We start from the raw sequence: 20320 nt of genomic DNA, 5'->3' as shown, positions 1-20320 counted from the left end.
TTGTCCTGTCACCCAGCGCCTCCAGGAAGAACTGGGCTCCCTCTGCAGAGGGAGCTCAGCTCCCAGCTGAGCAAGCACCACTCCCTCAGCCTCTCCTCATCTGCTCTGGGCTCCAGCCATTCTGGCAACCTTTGCCAGACGAGAGTGACCCCCAGCCCTGTTCGTGGGTGTGCTCCCCACCTCTGCCTGCAGGACACTGGTTTCTCTGCAACGCCCAGCCCACCCATGGGCTCGCAGGGACCCTCCTAGCCCACAGACACCATCAGCAAGCAAAGACCTGAGGCCAGGCAGTGAATATCTAGTGCCGACAACCTGTATTTATTCAGAGAGACCATGTCAAGCCCAGGCCAGCTGCAGCAGCAGTGCCCTGGGTCCTGCTGCCCTCCAGCCAGCACCCCTCACTGGAGGCTGACAGCCCAACGAGCAACTGCCTCCAGCCCCACTCTTGCTGCCAAATGGGGTGCAGTTTGGACCCTGCTCCCCCACCAATGCTCTGTCACCCATGGAGACACTCCTACATTGCCCACAACCATGAGACTCGGCTTCCTCCCTGTGGGGAAGTCATCCCAGTATGCTCCCGGCAGCTACAAAGTGCTCTCCGAGATGTGAGGGACCATTACAGAACCCACCACCAGCTTGGCTGAGCAGAGCAGCGTTTCCACCAGGCTTTGGCTCAAGAAACTGCACAGCCACTTTTCCACCCAAGCTCGAAAGAGGGGGGCCTGGGAGACATCAGAGAAGAGCAGGTGGGTGCCTGTTTGTGCCTGTTCTCTCGTACCCCTTAACACACTGTCCCCATCACTCCTCCAGTCCCAGCTCTGCTGAGCATTAGCAGGCAGCAAACTTCTGCTGGATGAGTCTGTACCTCAGCAGCTCCTGCTCGGAGACTGACGGCTGCAACCTCACAGCAGCCTGCAGGAAGTCTTCCATGGTCAGGATCAGAGCAGAGCTCTCGGTATCCAGCCCTGCGTGAGAGAGAGAACAGGAAAAGGCTGAGAGCCAAGCACAGGGGCGGCTGGTGAGATCCAACAGCCCCCTCTCCAGCCACCGGAGACTGGAAGGAAAACCTGTGTCTCCCTCCTTCCCCCTGGGGCCAAGCATTGGAGGTGATGATCACACCTGCAGAAACTACCTGCCTGCCAGTAACCCAGAGCCTAGCATTCAGACATGGTCCCAAAGCTGTCGAGTCTCATCTCACAAAGCCCCAAAACCAGTAGTGGTAACTCTCCTCTCTGCCCCTGTGCTGGGCCGTCCCAACACGTGGGACAGGTAGGGGCTGGGCTCCTACCTTCCTCAATCCATTCCACCTTGCGTTTGACAGCGCACATCATGGCGTCCGAGCACAGGGCGTAGATGTCTGCTCCTGTCAGCTGAGCTGGGCATTTTTCTAGGATGGTGGTGAGATTCACGGAAGGATCCAGTTTAAACCTGCCAAGTGAGAAAACTGCAGGTGTAGAAGCCACAGAAAACACAGACCAGGAGAGACGCAGCAGCCAGTGCGACTGGGCAGGAGGGATCGGAGGCCCCATGTTTAGCCGCTTCTGGACTGTGCCCTGCATACTCCAAAAAAAAATCAGAAAGGGGTTTGTTTGTTTGTTTGTTTCAATGCAGTCACTTCTCTTTGAAACATCCTCGCAGCAAGATCCTCTCTCCTGCTAAGTAGGATCAAAGGCAACTTTCAGTTCTCACTCAAAGAAATGAAGTGCTCCACATGCCTGGGAACAGCCTACAGCCAGGGCTGGATAAGAACAAGTTTAATTACAGACAGCACAAACCACTAACACCAAACCATCCCATCAGAACCACACTGCAGACAGTGAGCCTCCTTCAGCATGAACAGCAGCACAGCGCTGGAGGGCATGACTGCCAAGCCACACGGTGTGAAAAGATGCTCGCAGCCAGCCCACGCTCTCACCTCTCCTGCTAGCTTATCGTCAAGGGCAGCATCGATCACAGCTCACCATGACAGAAAGTCCCTGCAGAGGCAGATTCGCAGCTGCTCGCCCAGCTGTGGTGGGTGGTACCTCTGCACCTGAATTACAGGGCTTGCCTTTCTCCCTCCAGAGACGCTTTCAGGAACTCAGAGCAGCTGGGGAAGCCCAAACCCCACTGCTCAGTGATCCCACACAACCAGTATTTGGAAAGACACACAGAGCACAGGCTGAACAGCCCTCAGCATCGCAGGAGGACAGGCAGTGAGACAAACAGAGCTTGCCTTCACCCTTGGACCTGGAAACAGCAGGAGATGTGCTAGGGGAACTCTTGCAGGAAGCAAATGGGAGCTTCCTGCCATGTTGGTGCGCTGCAGTCCCATCACGCTGTTAGGATCTGGCTGAGCTCCTCAAGAAGCATGTGGGCACGGTGACTGGAGAACTCTCCCAGCCCCCCCACTTGGTCAGCCAGCCAAGCTGCTCCCATCTTGTAGGAAAACCAGCCCCAGTTCTGCTGGCTGTGGGTCAGTGACTCAGGTGCTCCCCAGGGCTCAGACATGAAGCCAAGCTGGAGCACACTACACATCAACCCCAGGAAAGCTGCGACCCATTGGAGAGTGGTGGAAGGCTGCTGCGAGAGCACAGGGTCACTCACTTCCTGGTGACGGCGCTCAACACCTGCAGCTGCGACTCCCGGTCTTCATTTATGCCCACATAGACCAGCTTGTCAAACCTGCCAGCAGAGAGAAGAGACAGCTGAGAACAGGCCAAGACAAACTGGCCACTGGTGCTAGCCCTGTGCACTGGAAACTGAAGGGTGGCCCTGGGGCAGCTCCTTTTGCTACCAAGTTTGTGGATGATAGAAAGCTTGAGGGGGAAGCAGTCGATGTGCTGGAGGGCAGAGCTGCTCTTCAGAGGGACCGGGGCAGGCTGGAGAAATGGGCTGACAGGAACCACCTGAGGTCCAACAACAGCAGTTACAAAGGCCTGCCCCAGGACAGGCAAGCCACAGGCATGAGGACAGGCTGGGGGACAGCTCTGCAGAACAGGCCCTGGGGGACCAATTCCTCCTGCCAGTTTGGTGCCACGGCAGGTCCCTTATTGCCCTGCTCTGCTGCTGGGGCAACAACCAGAGTGGTGGGAGATAACAAGCAGCAGTATCTTGTGCTGCTGCTACAGCCATAGGCACTGGCCTCCTCTTGGCTTCCCATTTTCCCCACAAGCCAGGGCTGGGGGAGCTTTAGGAACAGCCTCTGTGGAGGGAGCGTGGTGGGGACACAGGCCAATCTCATCACTGCCTGACGAACTCTGGGGAGCTACCCTGGTGCGAGGCAGGGTGTGATGCGACATACCTGCCCGGCCGGAGCAGAGCTGGGTCCAGGAGGTCAGGCCTGTTTGTCGCTCCAATGACAAATACCTCTCTGGTGGAATGAAGGCCATCAAGCTCAGCCAGGAGCTGTGAGACAACTCTGCAGGGAGCAAAAGAGGACGCTCACAACTAGGCCTTGGCAAGTCACCCGCTGTCACCCTCAGCCACCAAAGGAGAAGAGGAATAAGCAACGCCACTGGCAGGTCTATGTCTTGGACTTCAGCTCATGTTTCTCGTCTCTGAAGAGCCCTGACACAGCCATCCAGAATTCTCTGTTTGAGCGCAGCCAGAGAGCGTGTAGGCTCATTGCAAAGCGAATGCAAACCCCTGGTACCAAGACGGTCCTTCAGGCCTGTGGTTGGCTCTGAATCCTTCCAGGATGGCCACACATGCTTATACATGCTATCAGACACTGGCAACACAGACCAAACACAGGCAGGCACGCATGGCTACGGCCCAGGTTCCCCACTCGGATGTGCTGGCTGATCCTAGCTCTCCCTGCTACGTGGTACTGCCCAGCACATTCAGCTGCAAGCCTGCCCTGTCAGTCCACGCCAGGGACACCCTGGCAGGCCAGTGACGCTGCCAACCAGTCCTCAGGGTGGTGAATGGTTAACATTGCAGATCTAGTTCTGCAGCCATGGGGCTTAAGCTGGTCTGGCAGCACAGTACTTCGGTGCTGCAGAGACCTCCTGGAATGGGGATATCTCCACTGGGTGCCAGGATCATCACCTGAGGTGACCAATGGGCACCATATCCAGCTCCTTCCAGAGCTGCTGGTTTGTGTGTGTGAAGACAAATGCCGGGGCCACATGGTGTCACTGGAAAACTCTGAAGAACCCCTCGTGGATGGAAGGGAAGACTGGATGGGGACTATCAGCTCAGCAGAAGAGGCCTGGGGGGAAATAACCCTGTTTCTGGGTATCTCCAAGCTGTATATACAGGCAGCTGAAAGGTTTCCCACTGCAGGGAAACAGCAGCTAATAGGAGGAGAGCACGGCAGGGGTGTGAAGGATGACCTTGGAGAGGCCAAAGGGAACAGTTGGCAGCCACAGAAGCAGCTGGAAGAGACTCTGTCTTAACCAAATGTTTGCACAACAAGCTTGGGCAATCGGGAAGCTGCAGCAATGCAAACAGCGATACTAATGTCCAGAGAGAGGAGAGGAGCCATGCAGAGGAGCTGAAGGGAGCAGGGAGGCAAAAAGTAGAGAGAGTTGGGATGGACTCTGCCTCGCAGGGCAAGCTTGTGCATCCCCCCAGCTGAGGCAGGTATGTACTCTTCTAAGGACACAGGATGCTCACTGACCTGTCCATGACGCCCCCTGAATCTCCACTACGCCCACGACTGGGGGCCAGGGAATCCAGTTCATCAAAGAAGATTATGCAGGGAGCAGCTGCCCTGGCTCTGGCAAACACTGGGAGGAGACAGCACAAAAGGTGAGAAAGACCTGGAGGAGCAGTCAACAGCAACAGGACCTGCTACATCACCAGCAGGGAAGAGCTGTGGATGGAAACCAGCTGCACACTGCCTCCTCACCACCAGCTGCTCCTGCCTGAGGGGCTCAGTGGGAGTGGAGACATGCAGCACCCAGCACGATGGGCCCCGAGGCTCAGCTGTGTCTCTGAGGGGCTGCTGTCCCATCAGGAACACCAGGGACAAGAGCGACAGGAGCAGAGAGAGTAGGAGGGGAAGCTGCGGCGAGGCAGGGAACAGGCTGGGTGTGGGAGACAGCTCAGTTCGTGCCCTTGCTGGCAGCTGTGGGTAGGAGTTCGGAAGAGGGGTTTAAGCACTACCTCCTTGCCTCCAGCACCACAGAAAAGCCCCATCTTCCCACATGCAGGAGCAGGATGCAATCTGCTCACCATTACGCACGTTCTCCTCGCTTTGCCCAACGTACATGTTGATGAGCTCTGGCCCTTTCACGCTGTGGGGCAGGAGAAGAGGGAGCCAGTTAGAGCATGCCCATCCACCGCCAGGAGAAAGTCAGCCCCATTGCGTGACACCCCCCACTCTTCACCTAAGGAACGTCATGGTGCACGTGGTTGCCACGGCTTTTGCCAGCAAGGTCTTCCCTGTCCCTGGAGGCCCGTACAGCAGCAGACCAGAGCGACACAGACCCAGTGACAGCAGCTCTGGGTGCTCCAGGGGCAACTGGATAGTGTCCAGGATCTCCTTCTTCACCTCCTGGAGCCCACCAACATCCTGCCAGGACACAGAGGGGATCTGCCAAGACAAGGAGAGTCCCTGTCAGCACTTCTTCCTGAGCCCCAAGGAGGCCTGGGCAGCTCTTGCTCCAGTGGGGTACTAGTCATCAGCCCCTTGTGCCGTCAGCTGTGTCTGGCTACGCAGCAAGTCAGCCCCACACAGCACCACCCAGACATCCCTGCTGTGGGATCCCCCAGCATCCAAATTTCAGCTCTCCCGAGCTTTGCAGTGAGGAAAACAAATTGCATGCGGCGCCAAGCAAGCTGCGCTTGCAGCATGCTGCCTCGTCTCCAATCCTCCGTTGCACCTCGTATCATCTGTCAGCAAAAATATCCCGGGGAAACTATCTGCCAGGGTTGCCTGCAGCTTTGTGGGGAGAGAGCCCTGCTGCAGACAGCCCTTGGGACAGATGAGGGAAGGTAAAAATAGGAAGAAAAAAAAAAAAAAAGCAACCCGGACCTAGCAATTACGAGCTACTTGTGTTCAGGGCACCTTGTCCCCCAGGGTGGTGAGATTGTGCAAGGGCTTCACACCAGAGCGACAAAACCTGGGCTACTAGGACGTCTGTCGTGTGAAGGAGGATGCGAGAGACAGACGTCCTGGAGGACACCATACAGAAAACTAGCTGCTTTTGAAAGGGGGGATGCAAGAACAAAGTCCATGGATGCTTACAAGAAATAGATAGGGATGGGGTCAACTGCAAACATGCAAGGGATCCTTGCAAAGAGAGGAAAGACAGTAAACTTGAGAGGGGTGAGCCATGCCACTTTCATTATTTTACGCTGAGCAAAACAATCTTGGAGGATGCTGCTGCTCTGCTCGCAGCTTTAGAAATAGCAGGAATGCCACAGTTTGCATGACAGATCCTCCCGAGAGTCAGAGCAGCTCTCCTGGGAATGCGCAGAGAAAGCAAAGCCCCAAAACGCTTCCCCCCAGCTGCTGGCCAGGTGGGGAACAGGTGCCAGCACAAACGGGGAGTTTAAAAATAGGCTAGAGCAAAATTCTTTCCCCCTCAGCCAGTTTGGCTGTCCTTCCTTTGCTACTTGAGATGATGTTATCTCACGCTATTTCTCCAGCTGTCCAGCAAGTCCACCAGGAAAATCAGGTCAGACAAGATAAGGATTTCCAGAAAAAAAAATCTTTTAAAGGAAAAGGTCACAGGCCCTCCTTCTTCAGTGCCGATGAATGGAAAAGTTGCCCTCTCCATTCCACTCTTGCTTATACTGCCTCGCTAGAAAAAGCTCTACAGACATCAGCATGGGAGCTGGAAAACTGCAGCAAGGTTGTTTTCAGGGGAGAACATCGTAAGTCTAGGACATGTTGCAGACACTGCTAGCAACTGGAGGTTTGAAATTAGTTCTCTCTAGGAGGCTCAAGCTGTAACTGCAAACAAATGTGTGACTAACCAGAAAATGCAAGCAGGGAATTGAAAGTTATGTATGTTGAGAGTATCCAGGTCTGCTAATGGGCTTTCTGAACTGTAGCCAATTATAACTACTAAGAAATTGATAAAGGATTGTAAAATACAAACAAAATTAGCTCCCATTCACACCACTCGCTCCTGAGCATGCTCTATGGTTATTATTTGTCTTACAGTGAACTTGGCAAATGCCTCAAAGCAGAGCTCATTTCAGTCTCCAGTAAATTTATGAATGAATTAAGTCCTGGAGTAGCTCCGGGATGATGACACCAGCAAGGTGTCATCCTGCTAGGGCAGGACTGCAAATGGGCAGTTGGGGAAAGTGCCAGAATAACTGCTCCAAGGCCAGTTGCTGAGCTCAGTCATTTGCAGTCGAGGGTGTGGAGAAGAGGCTCCAATCACTTCGCTGGGTCCTAACACCACATTACCCAGCAAAAACAGCCACGCCAAATGCTGTTTCCCTGGGTGCCGAGCTGCCGGGGGCAGATCATGCCCCTCCCGAGAAGCTGACTCTGCTGGTTTTCTCTGACAGTCCACGTCCCTTTCCCTGAAGAATCCCCAAGCTCTTCAAACTACCCGGCTGTCAGAAAAGCCCGTGCCAGCTTGAGCAGTGTCCAAGGCCAGGGATCAAGTATAAGGCTTCTCACACATGTGGGGAAACACCCTCACCAGCTTGTGCCCCAGCCTCTCTGTTCCCACACGCCAAGCGGCTGGAGAGCCAGCCTGCAGTTGCCTTTGCCTCTCGAAAGGCTGGGCTACACAGCTGGCACCCCTATGGCACCAGCCAATCGAGCTGTCTCCAATTAGAGCAGCAAGGGCTTCCCTGACCAAATTCAAAGCCAAGAGGGTGAAAAGCACTAGTGGGGGAAAGCCCACAGTGGGACTGTTTCCCACCCAAGGCTGGGGGAACATGTGGAAGGACAGAGGAGGAAGTGACATGCTAGAGCACAGCCCCGTCTGGCGAGGTCTGTGAGAAGTATCCGGAGCCGAGCAGCTCTAGAGAACCAACCCCCCCTCCTCTGCCCCAGCATCCTACCTTCGGGGCTCCCACCGCCTGCGAATGGGCGTCGTGCAGCTGGTCCAGCGCAACACTAAAATCCTCTTCAAGCACTGGAAACCCAGCAGTGCAAAAATCTCTCTCCACTTCCTCGCTCAGTCCGCCTGGAAAACTGGAGAGGAAAGAGAAGGGAAGAGAAGGGAAGAACTCAGGCTCTGCCCCACTCCTGGCATTATCAAGCTGGCTGCAGCCCCTGCCCTCCCCCACCTCCTGCCCTGTTGCCTGTGCTACCTCAAGGCCTGGATGCGGGTACAAGCAGCCCGGCTGCTGTGGGACAACAAGGCACAGAAATCTCCCAGCACAAAACCCTGTGAATGCGGAAACAAAGAGCATCAGTTCAGCCCCTGACCACAGCTCCAGTTAGGCCATAGAAGGTGTATGGGGAAAAATTCCTCGCAGAGCTGTTCTTTGAGCTTCTGTGCCCCGGCTAAAGGCTCTAGCTTCTTTTTTTTCTATTGGCTCTGTCTTCTAGCAGAGCTGAGCATCAGCCGACACCTTTGCAAAAGGTGTGCAGTCCTTAGACACTAGAAATCTCCAGTTAAAGCTGGTATCTGAGGACCAGCGTTAACCACTGAAGTTGACTAGGCTGTGGGAATTGCCCCCTTCCTCCATGGCCAGGTAGGGGAGGTTAGCCCAGTACTCCCGGCCTGCCCATCTCCCCTTGCTGCTGTGGTCTCACTCACTGCAGTCCTGCAGGCCAGCTTGGATAGGCTCACTTCTTTGCCCAGAGGCAGACTGGCAGTCAGCATGCTCAGCATCGACCTCCTCTGCTCTTCTGAAGGGGCTTCGATTTTCACCTCGTGAAGGAAAGCAGTCAGCACATCTGTAGGAACATCCTGCGGCTTGCAGGTTGTGCCGATCGCCAGGACCGGGTGGCTGTTGAGAAAAGGGGGACAGTGCATGGTCTCAGCTCTATGGAAGCTCCCCTCTTACACTGCCATCACCCACGCCAAGTCACTCTCTGATGGCTAGCCTTTCCTCTGAGAAAAGCGCACATACTGGCCAAGGTGTCTTGCAGCCACTCTGCTCCAGCTTGCCCTTGAACTGCTTTGGGAGCTCTGTCTCCAAGTCAAGGCCCTTCAAGTGACATCTCATTTCTTCACTTGATGCCTCCCTTCCTGCACCCCGGTACTTGTCATCAGCCTCAAGATTCTCCCGGGGTCCAGCTCCCTTCCAGGGTCGCTGCGACCCTTGGCATGCCTCAGAGCAAACACACCAGGTTTGCTCATCTGAACAACTCAGAAACCAGCTGCAGACAACAAAGCTTCCTGATGCCCTCTGCCACTAAGCTGGAAGAACAAGAGCCCTCTGAAATAAACAAAGCAAGTCTGGGAGAGATTCCACCAGATTAAAAATAAAACAGGGCACGTTAGCAATTAGTCACCTTGATGTAACGGTGCCTGCTGGCCTAGGAATGGCAGAAGCAAACAATCACCTCAGATGCCCACATCAAACGTGCAGGGTCCATACCTCAGCACTGGGTCTCTGTCCAGGAGCAGCCGTCTCAGAGTAGCGATGACCCTGGCGTCCTCTCCTAGCCTGTCCCGGTCTCTGCCAAGCACCTCGATGTCTTTCAGCAGGAGCACACATGGACGGTACTGCTGGGCCTGGGCAAAGGCCATCTGTACTTTCTCCTCTGTGGCTCCACTGGTGTCACTGCACAAACTAACGCAATCAACCTGTGAGACAGACCACACAACACACAGTCTGCAGTGGTTGCAACATGGACAGCTGGGGGACCCAGGACAATGTTCACTTCCACAAAGCTTTCCACAGGCAATTCACAGCTGAAAGGAGAACTAAGTGAATGTCTTCCAGAGACATAAAATAGACACATTTGGGACATATTCAAAACAGACACATTCTGGACTCTCTCGCATGGAGAAACAGCTGTTTCTTGCTTCTCTGCAGGAGATGAGGGGGGCAGGAAGGTTTTGTCTGAAAGAGGTGAGGCCAAGGGTCTGGAGAAATCAACACAGTGGATGTCACGGCTCAGCAACCTGAGCTGGAAGGGATGGGAAAGCCGTGGAAGAGGCCAAGACAGGGAGAAGAAGGTGCCTTGGAGGAACAGTACAAAGAGCGGAGGGGGAGGCTCAGGAAACTGTTCAACCCAGTGCTGCACAGGCTCAAAGTACAAGAGGAAGGCAGAAGGTAAGCAGGGTAAAAAAATAAGTTAGAGGTGGCTAAAGGCCGGGACTGTTTACAAAGCAAACATTTGATGAAATCATCCAAGGTGATGGATGATTGGTGACTGGTGAGCCTTGAACAGCAGCTTGAGCACTGCTGGAAACAGGCAGTGCTGCCTCCTCGTGCTGCGAGGTCGCTCAGGGCGAGCCAAACCATCTCTGGGATTCCCTGGGCCTCATCCTCGGAAAAGGTAGCTTGGAGCAGGGAGAACGCCGCAGCCTCAAGAGCTGACGTAAAGGGTAAGGACGGGGACACAGAGCACAGGAACTCCTGTGCTCCATGTACTATAGAAAAAAAACAGGGTTGTGGCAGGCACAGCCAAATGGCAGCAGTATCTGTATGCAAGTACAGAAGGGCAGAGAGAAAGGAGAAAAAACTGCTGATCATCAAGTGGTGGAGATTACAGCGTGGAAGAATTACTGTGTCCTGGTAGGAGAGCAGGCAGAAGGAAGGGAAGAGAAGGTGGAATGGTAATGTAAGCATTGCAGTAAGTGAGAAAAGGAGGGGAGAGTGTAAAAGCTGGGATAGGAGAATAAGATGGACAGAAAATACCTCTGGTTTCAACAGTAAGAGTGTTAGTCTTTAAAAGATCACACAAGGCCAAAATCAGAGCTATAGCCTTGCACGTCACACTAGAACCTGAGGCCACCTGCCAGGACATGGCAGTGCCACAGTGCTCCCAAACACGTCCTATACATGGATCTGAAGGTACTGTGAAGTCTCTGCAATCTCGTACTGGATCCCAAGAGCTATGGCACATCTGCAGAAGAGTAAGAGCTCAGCACCACTAAGGATCATGTCCAGAAGACGAGCTGCACAGCAGCTGGCCAAGGCTGTATCCACCTCCCCCACTGACCCACTGTTACGGCTTTACTTGGATAGAAAAGAACAGTTAAAGAGAGTAATGTCAACTTAACAGGACCCAACTTCTAAATAGAAGAAGAAAACCCAAATATCAAAAATGCTTAACTTGTTTTCTTTGAGTTTACTCAAAAAATACCCACAAAAAAGGAGCAAGCCTATGTTTTCCTTCCACAAAAACAAACCTTCCAGCTCTCTTCTTTCCATCTTTCTTCTTCTTCCAAGTCCTTTCAGAGTTTCAGAAACTCTCCTAGAAAAGTCACCATGTGACTTCCAATCCCCTCACTTTTGCAAATCTAACTCTACAGATTCAAGGAGATTAAAGCATTTGCAGGATACACCCAGACTCTCAGGGTGAACAAAAGAGGCATGCAGAAGGAAAATAGTCTTTTTATCAAGTCAGTGAAGACTGCCGTGGTGCCCAGAACCTCCAGTGCTGGACAGAGACAGGGGCTAGACCTCATTTTGGCCATGAAGCTTACCCAGTACAGCCACAGCTGGAAGAAAACATGAATGGCTGTACTGGTTCAGACCAAGAGCCCGTTTAGCCCACTATTTTGTCTCCAAGCATGACCACAAGTGGCAGCTTAAGAAAGAGTAAGATCAGGGTAGGCGCACATAACCCTCTCCTCTCAGTACTCTGCAGGCACCTACCATTCCCACCAAAAGGGATTTTCCCAGTCAGATGTGGTTTCATAACAGTAGATTTCTCCTCCAAATACTCTTACCTACACAAAGAACAATCTCCTTTAGCTTGCCTGCTCCCACTAGTTTCACCTGACAGCCCCAGGCCTCGTGCTGGCACAGAGAAAAGTAAACACTTTCCACTCTCTGCTGACCACTCAAGATCTTGTAAACCTCTAACAAACTCTCCCTAAGTTCTCTATTTTTTCAAGCTGAAGAGCCTGTTCAGCTGTTCACCATGCAGAAACTGGCCTAGACCCCTGATCTTCCGCAGTGTCCTCCTCTGAATTTTTCCAGTTCAGCTTTATGCTTTTACCCTCCAAGTCATGGGGGCTGGGCAGGAGGCCAACTACCTCCTCCCGGAAAAAAATAAACAGTTGCAGAAACGACGAGCATCAACTTTCAAAAAATGTGAAGACACCTGGAAGCTGATAGACGGGAGGAAAGACATCAAGACCCAGAGCACTCGATCAGAAAGGATTAAGAACAGACTGAGAACAGATCAAAGTGGAAGAACAATGTTCGCGCCTTGTGTGCCTTCTGGCACTGAGAGAATTCAGATCAGATCAGCTTTATGCTTTTGCGATGGGAACACCAGAACTGTGCACGACATTCAAGCTGTGGCAAGACACGGAATGGCACAGCAGCAGCACCTACTCTCGCATCTGTTTCCTAAAATGTGATCTGATTTTTGACATATATGGAGAACAGAGCTCAAGTTTTCATGGAGTCATTGACATAAAACCAAATTCCTGACACTGACTGGTGACAGTCAGCTTGAAATCTATAATTTTCCATGTAAAACTACCTACAGCGAATTTTACCTGCCATTTTACTGCTTAGTCACTTGGTCTCATTAAACCTCTCCTCTAGTCCAAGGACAGTCTGTCTCCCTTTTCTCTTACCGTTAATAACTTATCAGCAAACCATCACATCACAGTTCACCCCCTCTCCCAGGTCATTCCTGAGCTCCCAGTGCAGATGCCTGCAGAGCTCTGCTGCTGATTGTGGAGACTCACCAACTACTCCCATCCCATTTCCAACATTTAACCAGCACTTTATCCATGCCAGGACCTTCACTCACATCCCACCACCACTCGGTTTCCCAAAGAGCCTTTTCAAAACCCAAGTAGACCATGTTGGTCAAGTTACCTTCACCACATGCTTGGTAACACCTTCAAGTAAGTTTCTGAAGGTTTACAGGACAGGACTTCCCATTGCAAAAACTACACGGATTCTTCATGAGTAGTGAAGTCACCCCAGAGTGCGCTCAGTCCTTCACTCTAACCTGCTACAGGTTTGTGCCCTTTGAAGGATGCCTCTTGTTTCCAGCGACTGCCCTTTCCCTGCCGCTCATCTGTTTTGTCTCCCATTTACTTTTCTCAAGCCCATCCCTATTCAGTCTATGCAGTGGCCTTGTATTGCGGCACAGTGTCCCTCATTCACCCCCACAGCAGATATAACACTTCCTTACCTTGGCCAATTCTTTCTTTCTAAAGAAACCTCATTCTCATGTTGTTCCCCTTTCAGAAGCCAAGCACTGCTACAGAAGATTTGGGGGCTTTTTTGCTCTTGGGGGGCAGGGGGCATGGTGAATGTGAACACAGTTACAGGGCAGCTCTTCTACAGGCCATGAGATTTTGAACCAGATCTGGCACACATGCTGTTATCAAACCAAGGGCTGCATTTCTTTTCTAGGCTTCCCACCCAGCTAGAGAAGATCTCAGCATCATCTCTGCCTCGCTTTCCAACATGTCTTTTGCCCAACCTATGCAGGGACAACTGAAAACACGCAATGCCACTGCGATTCCTGCCCTCATCACCTCTCCGATTTCTCTCAGTATATTTTAGTTACTGCCACCCTCTGGGGTACAGTATCAACTCAATGACCTATCAAATGACAGGCAGGCAGTCTGCTGAAATACAGCTGTGTATTGCGGTATCTGTAAAGTACATCAGACTGACAGCAATAATAGCAAGAGTCAGTAAAGAAAGGTACAAATGCACCCCCTGTGACAAGAGATCTCCAAATTACTGATCCTGGAGCACTAAAGGGTACACGCCAGAGGAAACATCTCTTCATGCTTATGCTCTCTTCCTGAGCATCTGTTACTGGCCAGTTTCAGACATGGGCCAAAGGGCTAGACAGACCTTTAGGCTGATTCACATGGTTGCTCTGAGGTTCTGCCCACCAGCAGTCATAACCCATGCCAGAGCGAGCTGCTAAGCTCAGCATACTCAGACTCCTTTTGTCTGCATGTGCGCATGGGAGCAGCTTCTGGGTAGGCTCGTGTCATGGTTGCAACAGGGGTGTTGGTATGGCTAACTTAAAGAACATTTCCATAATTCTTTGTATGTTGTAAATCCACCAATCAACTGACCGCAGGAGGAATTACCTTGAAGAGGTGGAGGTTGAGGCAGCTACACACAGCTCTGACAGCCATCAGTTTCCCACTGCCACTTGGCCCTGAGAGGAGAACGCTGCCGGCCCCGCTCAGCGCACTTGCCCTGTAACACAGAGGCAGTTCTCCCAGTGACCGAGGAGCAGGGTCCCAGCTCTCCTGGGGCTTGCTAAAAGGAATTCTAACTCACCGACTGTTCAGGTAAGGCCGAAGAGCATCACAGAGCTGCTTCACGACATCAGAAAGTCCAGCAGGAGACAAACTGCTCCAGAACTCGTGGCTGTTATAGGCTGGGGCAGATGGGACAGCGCTGTTTGTTGAACCCACCTGCAAGGAAGGGAAAACAGCACTCTGTGGAACACTGCCTGAGAAAAGACAGGTACCAAGTGACAAAGTCTGTCCTGAAATGCCACTTTTCAATGGCAGGAGACACAAGCCTCCACAGGCACCTTCGTCATCCATAGTGCAACCTCAGCCTCAGACCTCCTGTACAGCCTCCCTGCTCTCCACTGACGTCTTACCAGATAGACAGAGGTGTTCTGGGTGTCCACCAGATAACCCTCAGACTGCTCGCCTTCCACCATGCCTAAAATCTTCCTCACTTTGAAGTAAAGCTCTGGCCACCTAAGGGAAAAAAACAAGCAGTCGAAATTGTTGAGTCAAGATCTTGAAGGCAGGAACGAAACAGCTGTCAGCAAGAAGACAGCTGAAAGGCACAGGTAAGCAGAGATACTCTTGCTCTCTCCCAGGACCCACATGGATCCTTCACGGCCCATGCTGTGCTGTCTGGCCAGACAGACCAACAGGGCCGGCAACAGTCACAGCTTCCGCTGGTGGCTTCAGCCCACAAGTATGGCTGCACTAACCTTATTTCATCTGTCTAAGAGCTCAAGACATTCTCTCTTCTACCATTGCTTCCTTCACTACAATTCCGCACAGATTCACCTGCAGCATATAAAACATTACAGCGCAGAGTCCTCTAGGCTGCAGATAGGACTCACCCAAATACCACGACAGCCTGACAAGCATCCTGTCCTGGACGCCTCGCAGGAAAAACATGTCTTCCTACATTGATATCCCACTGGACAGATTAAAGGATCTGCAGAAGTTTCCTCTGGGATTTTCTCTGCCCTCTGAATAACTGTACCACTTGCACACCAACACAGTTCCAAGCTCTTTAGGTCCCATGAACTCTGCTGTCTTCTCTGGCTTGCCACAGGGCTAATATATAAGTCCACAAATGGAAGATTTGTGCCTCCTGTGGTCCTGCCTCCCCTCCAAGAAACCTAGAAAATACTCATTGTAGTAGTGCTATAAAACTACTACATTTTAAAATACACAGCGGAGCTGAGCAGCGTTACATGTTGCTTCCTGCATGAACAATTCAAGGCAGTCCTTTGCATCACACGCCTCGGCTACCTGTGGCAGTTCCCTCAGTGACACAGCTGAAACATTTATACTAACACCAGACAAATGCTGCTGCAAGCACCCCTACTCTGATGCAAAGGTGACTTTCTCTCATTTAGCACAGAACTGTTTCAAAGCCATATGAGCAAACCCAAGGAAGGCAAAATTGGTGGCCAAAGAGAAAGTTATTCTAACGTGAACTGTAAGGGCTTATATTCACACTTTGTTGTTTGTCACATGTTGAGAAGGCCCAACTTCCACTTTGCTTTATTTATGTGGCACTGGCTGTCCTCAGGCCACCCCTTCCTCCTCTTCATTCTTTTTCCCCATCAGTTTCTCTCTCTCTCTTTCCTCTCTTCCCTCCATGACTATTTGAGTGAGCTAAGGGAGGCCTCCCTCTTAGCTGCAGCCCTCCATAATCCAACAAAAAAATTTCCCTCTTCCCCCTAAAATAAGAGGCAGATAAACTTTAAACTCCAGGGACAGATCAGAATGGAATCAACTGTCTTGTTTCAAGAGAGTCAATAGCGGAAAAGTACCTTTTCTCTCACAGTACCCATGTAACAGAGTCACAGTTTGTTGTCACCTACCTGAGGAATTTGTCTGCATTTACTTCTAAAAACTCGGCATATCCAAATGTTGGAACACACAGGATGTCTCCCTCCTGGACAAGCCTACAAAAAAGCCCAGGGAGTTTCACCAGTGAAAAAAGAGTAAATCCTGCTGGTCATGTGTCCTGCCCGCCCCATACCACATGCATTTTTACAGAAAAGAATGTATTCATACCGACTCATTCCTATCCTGTAAATGAAACTATAAAAAGCCACTTAAAGATTTAGCATGCTAAAGGCACTACTGAGGGGAATCTTCTGGGAATGGTACAGAAGATGAATGCCATTAAAGACCATCTCTTCCAGACAAAATAGCCTCCTTAGCCCTGGAACAGCCGAGTATAATTCCAACAGAAAGCCCTGACAGCCAAAGGAAAAAGGCTCGGGGGGGCAGGTGTCATAAGAGAACATGGCAACACATCCAGTTTCCCGATTACTCAACTTCATTCAAAGCTGAAAAGCGGGGTTACAAACATAGAATCATAGAATTGTAGAATCATTAAGGTTGGAAAAGACCCTTAAGATCATAAAGTCCAACTGTTAACCTAGCACTGCCAAGTCCACCACTAAACCATGTCCTCGAGCACCACGTCTACCCTTCTTTTAAATACCTCCAGGGATGGAGACTCAACCACTTCCCTGGGCAGCCTGTGCCAGTGCCTGACTACCCTTTCGGTGAAGAAGTTTTTCCTAATATCCAACCTAAACTTCCCCTGGTGCAGCTTGAGGCTGTTTCCTCTCGTCCTATCGCTTGTTACTGGGGAGAAGAGACCGATCCCACCTCACTACAGCCTCCTTTCAGGTAGTTGTAGAGAGCAATAAGGTCTCCCCTCAGCCTCCTCTTCTCCAGACTAAACAACCCCAGCTCCCTCAGCCACTCCTCACAAGACTTGTGCTCTAGGCCCTTCACCAACTTCATTGCCCTTCTCTGGCCACGCTCCAGCACCTCGATGTCCTTCTTGTAGTGAGGGGCCCAAAACCGAACACAGCACTCGAGGTGCAGCCTCACCAGTGCCAAGTACAGGGGCACTGTCACCTCCCTGGTCCTGCTGGCCACACTATTCCTGATACAAGCCAGGATGCTATTGGCCTTCTTGGCCACCTGGGCACACTGCTGGCTCATGTTCAGGCGGCTGTCAACCAACACCCCCAGGTCCTTTTCTGCCAGGCAGCTCTCCAGCCACTCCTCCCCCAGCCTGTAGCGTTGCATGGGGTTGTTGTGACCAAAGTGCAGGACTCGGCACTTTGCCTTGTTGAATCTCATGCAGTTGGCCCCAGCCCAATGATCCAGCCTGTCCAGATCCCTCTGTAGGGCCTTCCTACCCTCCAGCAGATCGACACTTCCACCCAACTTGGTGTCGTCTGCAAACTTACTGAGGGTGCACTCAATCCCCTCATCCAGATCATCAATGAAGATGTTGAACAGGACCGGCCCCAACACTGAGCCCTGGGGAACACTGCTCGTGACTGGCCGCCAGCTGGATTTGACTCCGTTTACCACCGCTCTCTGGGCTCGGCCGTCCAGCCAGTTTTTAACCCAGCGCAGAGTGCACTTATCCAAGCCGTGAGCAGCCAGCTTCTCCAGGAGAATACTGTGGGAGACTGTGTCAAACGCCTTACTAAAGTCCAAGTAGACAACATCCACAGCCTTCCCCTCATCCACTAGGCGGGTCACCTTGTCATAGAAGGAGACCAGGTTAGTGAAACAGGATCTCCCTTTCATAAACCCATGGTGGCTGAGCCCGATCCCTCGGTTGTCCCGCACTTGCTGCATAATGGCACTCAAGATGATGTGCTCCATGACCTTTCCTGGCACCGAGGTCAGGCTGACAGGCCTGTAGCTCCCCGGACCCTCCTTCCAACCCTTCTTGTAGAGGGGTGTCACATTTGCTAGCTTCCAGTCATCTGGGACCTCCCCGGTTGACCAGGACTGCTGATAAATGATGGAGAGTGGCTTGGCCAGCTCCTCTGCCAGCTCCCTCAATATCGTCGGGTGGATCCCGTCTGGCCCCATGGACTTGTGCACATCCAGGTGGAGGAGCAGGTCGGTGACTGCCACCTCTTCGACAACTGGGGCTTCATTCTGCATCCTATCTCCATCTCCCAGCTCAGGGGCTTGAAAACCCCGAGGATGACCAGTCTGACTATTAAAAACTGAGGCAAAGAAGGCATTAAGTACATGCCGCAGAGTGGAGGTTTGTGGGCAGCACTTGGAAGCCCTCAGCATTGGATGGCAGATCACAAGGAAGGAGACTTGAAGATGACTTCTGAAGGACAGGAGAAGAGATGTTGCGAGCAAGCGAAGCACACTCACCAGGAGAAGACGGTACGAGAAGATATTCTAAGACTACTCATCATCTGCATTACGCTGTTGATTATGCACCTCGTGAGCGTGTATCAGATCTGGGTGCCACAGACAGAGAGCGAGGGTGCCTCTCGCGAACGCACCCCACGAACAGAAGCGCGTCTCCTCCCCACGCGGCTCACCGGGGCGTTTCGAAGTGCTTGTAGAGGACGCAGTCGTAGCCTCCCCGGGCGCTGTAGGCCGGCGAGCAGACGATCTCTAGGTGCAGCTCCTTGGCGAAGGGGGGCACGGACAGCACGGACCGGCTGCCTTTCCCGTCCGCAGCGCCGGATCTTTCGTACCTCTGCGGAGGGGAAAGGGCGCAGCGTGAGACCCCGCCGCCACCGGGCCCACGGGCCTCCGCGCCCCCCGGGGGTGCCCGGCCCCGGCTCACCGTCAGGCGGAGGTGTGCGGCGGCGGCGGGGTCGCAGCCCAGGTTGAAGGCCAGGGCGGGGGCCAGCAGGGCGGCGCCGTCGGGCGGCCCGCGGCGGGCGGCCCGCGGGTACTCCCAGGGCGGCGGCCGGGCCAGCAGCGCCGCCAGATGCTCGCGGGCCGCCCCCTCGGCGCCCACCCGCACCCACTCCCCCTGGAAGAGCCCCAGCGCCAGCAACCCGCGCCGGCTCACCCACACCTCCGCCCCGCCGCCGCCCGCCCCGCCGGCGGGGGCCGCCCGCAGCCGCGGTGCCGCCGCCGCCTCCGCCGAGCCGGCGGCGGCGAAGCGGGAGACGAGGGGCGGCGCCGCGGTGCGCCGGCAGGGGGCGCCGCCGGCCGCGGGCTCGCGCGGGGGCGGCGGGGGGGCGAGGGCGGTGCGCGTGCCGTTGCCCAGCAACCCCTGGAGCGCCGGCCGCGCCTCCAGCACCAGCGGGCCGGGCCCCGGGCCCGGGCCCGGCAGCGCCTCGCCCCGCCGCACCAGCACCGCGCCGCCCGCCGGCCTCCCCGCCCGCCCCGCCGCCCCCAGCAGCACCCAGGCCAGCGCCGGCGGGCGGCGGACCGGCCACACGGCCACCCGCCGGCCGGCCGTCAGCCCCAGCCGCCGCAGCAGGGCCCCGCGCAGCCACAGCTCCGCGCCCCGCCGCGCCCCCCCCGCCTCCAGCGCCACCGCGCTCAGCAGCACGGCCTGCGCCCCGCCGCGCCCCGCCGGCCGCACCGCCAGCACCAACCCGCCGCCCCGCCCGCGCAGCGCCGCGCACAGCGGCGGCGGAGCCAGCAGCAGCGCGGTGGCCGGGGCCAGCTCCGCCGGCGGGGCGTCCAGCGGCCGCAGCACCGCCACCGCCATAGAGCCGAGCGGAGCAGACCGGCCCCGCCCCCGCCACCATAGAGCCGCGCGGCTAGAGAGGGCGCGGCGCGCAGGCGCCTCACGCTCCGCCAAGGCCATAGAGCGGCGGTGCAGAGCGGCCCTGCGGGGGTCAGGGATCACAGAGTGGGTGCCGAGCGGCTGCCTTCCCTCAGCAGCGCCCCGGCCCGGCCCCGCTTCGGGTGGCGCTCGGGCTCCGGCGGGGCCGCAACCGGGGGCTGCGGGGGGTGGGAGAGAGGGGGAACGGGGCCAAAAAGGCGGGTGCGGCCTTTGCCGCCCTGCCCTGCCCTGCCCTCCCCGAGCCTCACGCCGGCAGAAGGTGGAATAATGGCGCGCATCCAGGGCGGAACAGGTTGCCCTCGCCAGCGCCCGCCTGGTGAGATTTTGCAGGCTGAATACGTGCACTTGGTTCGTGAGAATGTGCTTGTGTTGGCGTTAGAGCCGAACTGCCCTTGGAAAGGAGCGGTCTGGGGGAAGCCAGAGCCTCTGATGGGTGCCCACGGCCTCTGCGAGAAGCCGGCTTGCTCTGGGGAAGGGGCTGCGCATC

The 20320-nt window shown here is 54.3% G+C and overlaps 1 protein-coding gene across 3 annotated transcripts; it reads right to left on the bottom strand.

The window, feature by feature from the left end:
• Window positions 1-326: 326 nt before the first annotated feature.
• On the bottom strand, window positions 327-19755 carry PEX6 (peroxisomal biogenesis factor 6; the record flags this gene model as incomplete). Of its 3 annotated transcripts, XM_082306250.1 has the most annotated exons (17): window positions 327-965; window positions 1289-1428; window positions 2587-2664; window positions 3284-3400; window positions 4607-4715; window positions 5164-5225; window positions 5319-5524; window positions 7963-8095; window positions 8215-8291; window positions 8667-8859; window positions 9454-9662; window positions 14112-14223; window positions 14308-14444; window positions 14639-14741; window positions 16115-16198; window positions 18623-18783; window positions 18874-19755. In XM_082306250.1, the coding sequence occupies 17 exons, from the start codon at window positions 19753-19755 to the stop codon at window positions 829-831; spliced, it is 2940 nt and encodes a 979-aa protein (XP_082162376.1). In that variant the 3' UTR covers window positions 327-828. The 3 variants fall into 3 exon arrangements, with proteins under 3 accessions (XP_082162376.1, XP_082162377.1, XP_082162378.1); XM_082306251.1 differs by lacking the exons at window positions 327-965; window positions 4607-4715 and having other exon boundaries at window positions 1303-1428; XM_082306252.1 differs by lacking the exons at window positions 327-965; window positions 1289-1428; window positions 4607-4715 and having other exon boundaries at window positions 2571-2664.
• Window positions 19756-20320: the final 565 nt, after the last annotated feature.

Source organism: Platalea leucorodia (genome assembly GCF_965183815.1).
Source record: "Platalea leucorodia genome assembly, chromosome: 3".
NCBI classification, from domain to species: Eukaryota; Metazoa; Chordata; class Aves; order Pelecaniformes; family Threskiornithidae; genus Platalea; species Platalea leucorodia.
This window is presented reverse-complemented; position numbering and strand designations above follow the sequence as displayed.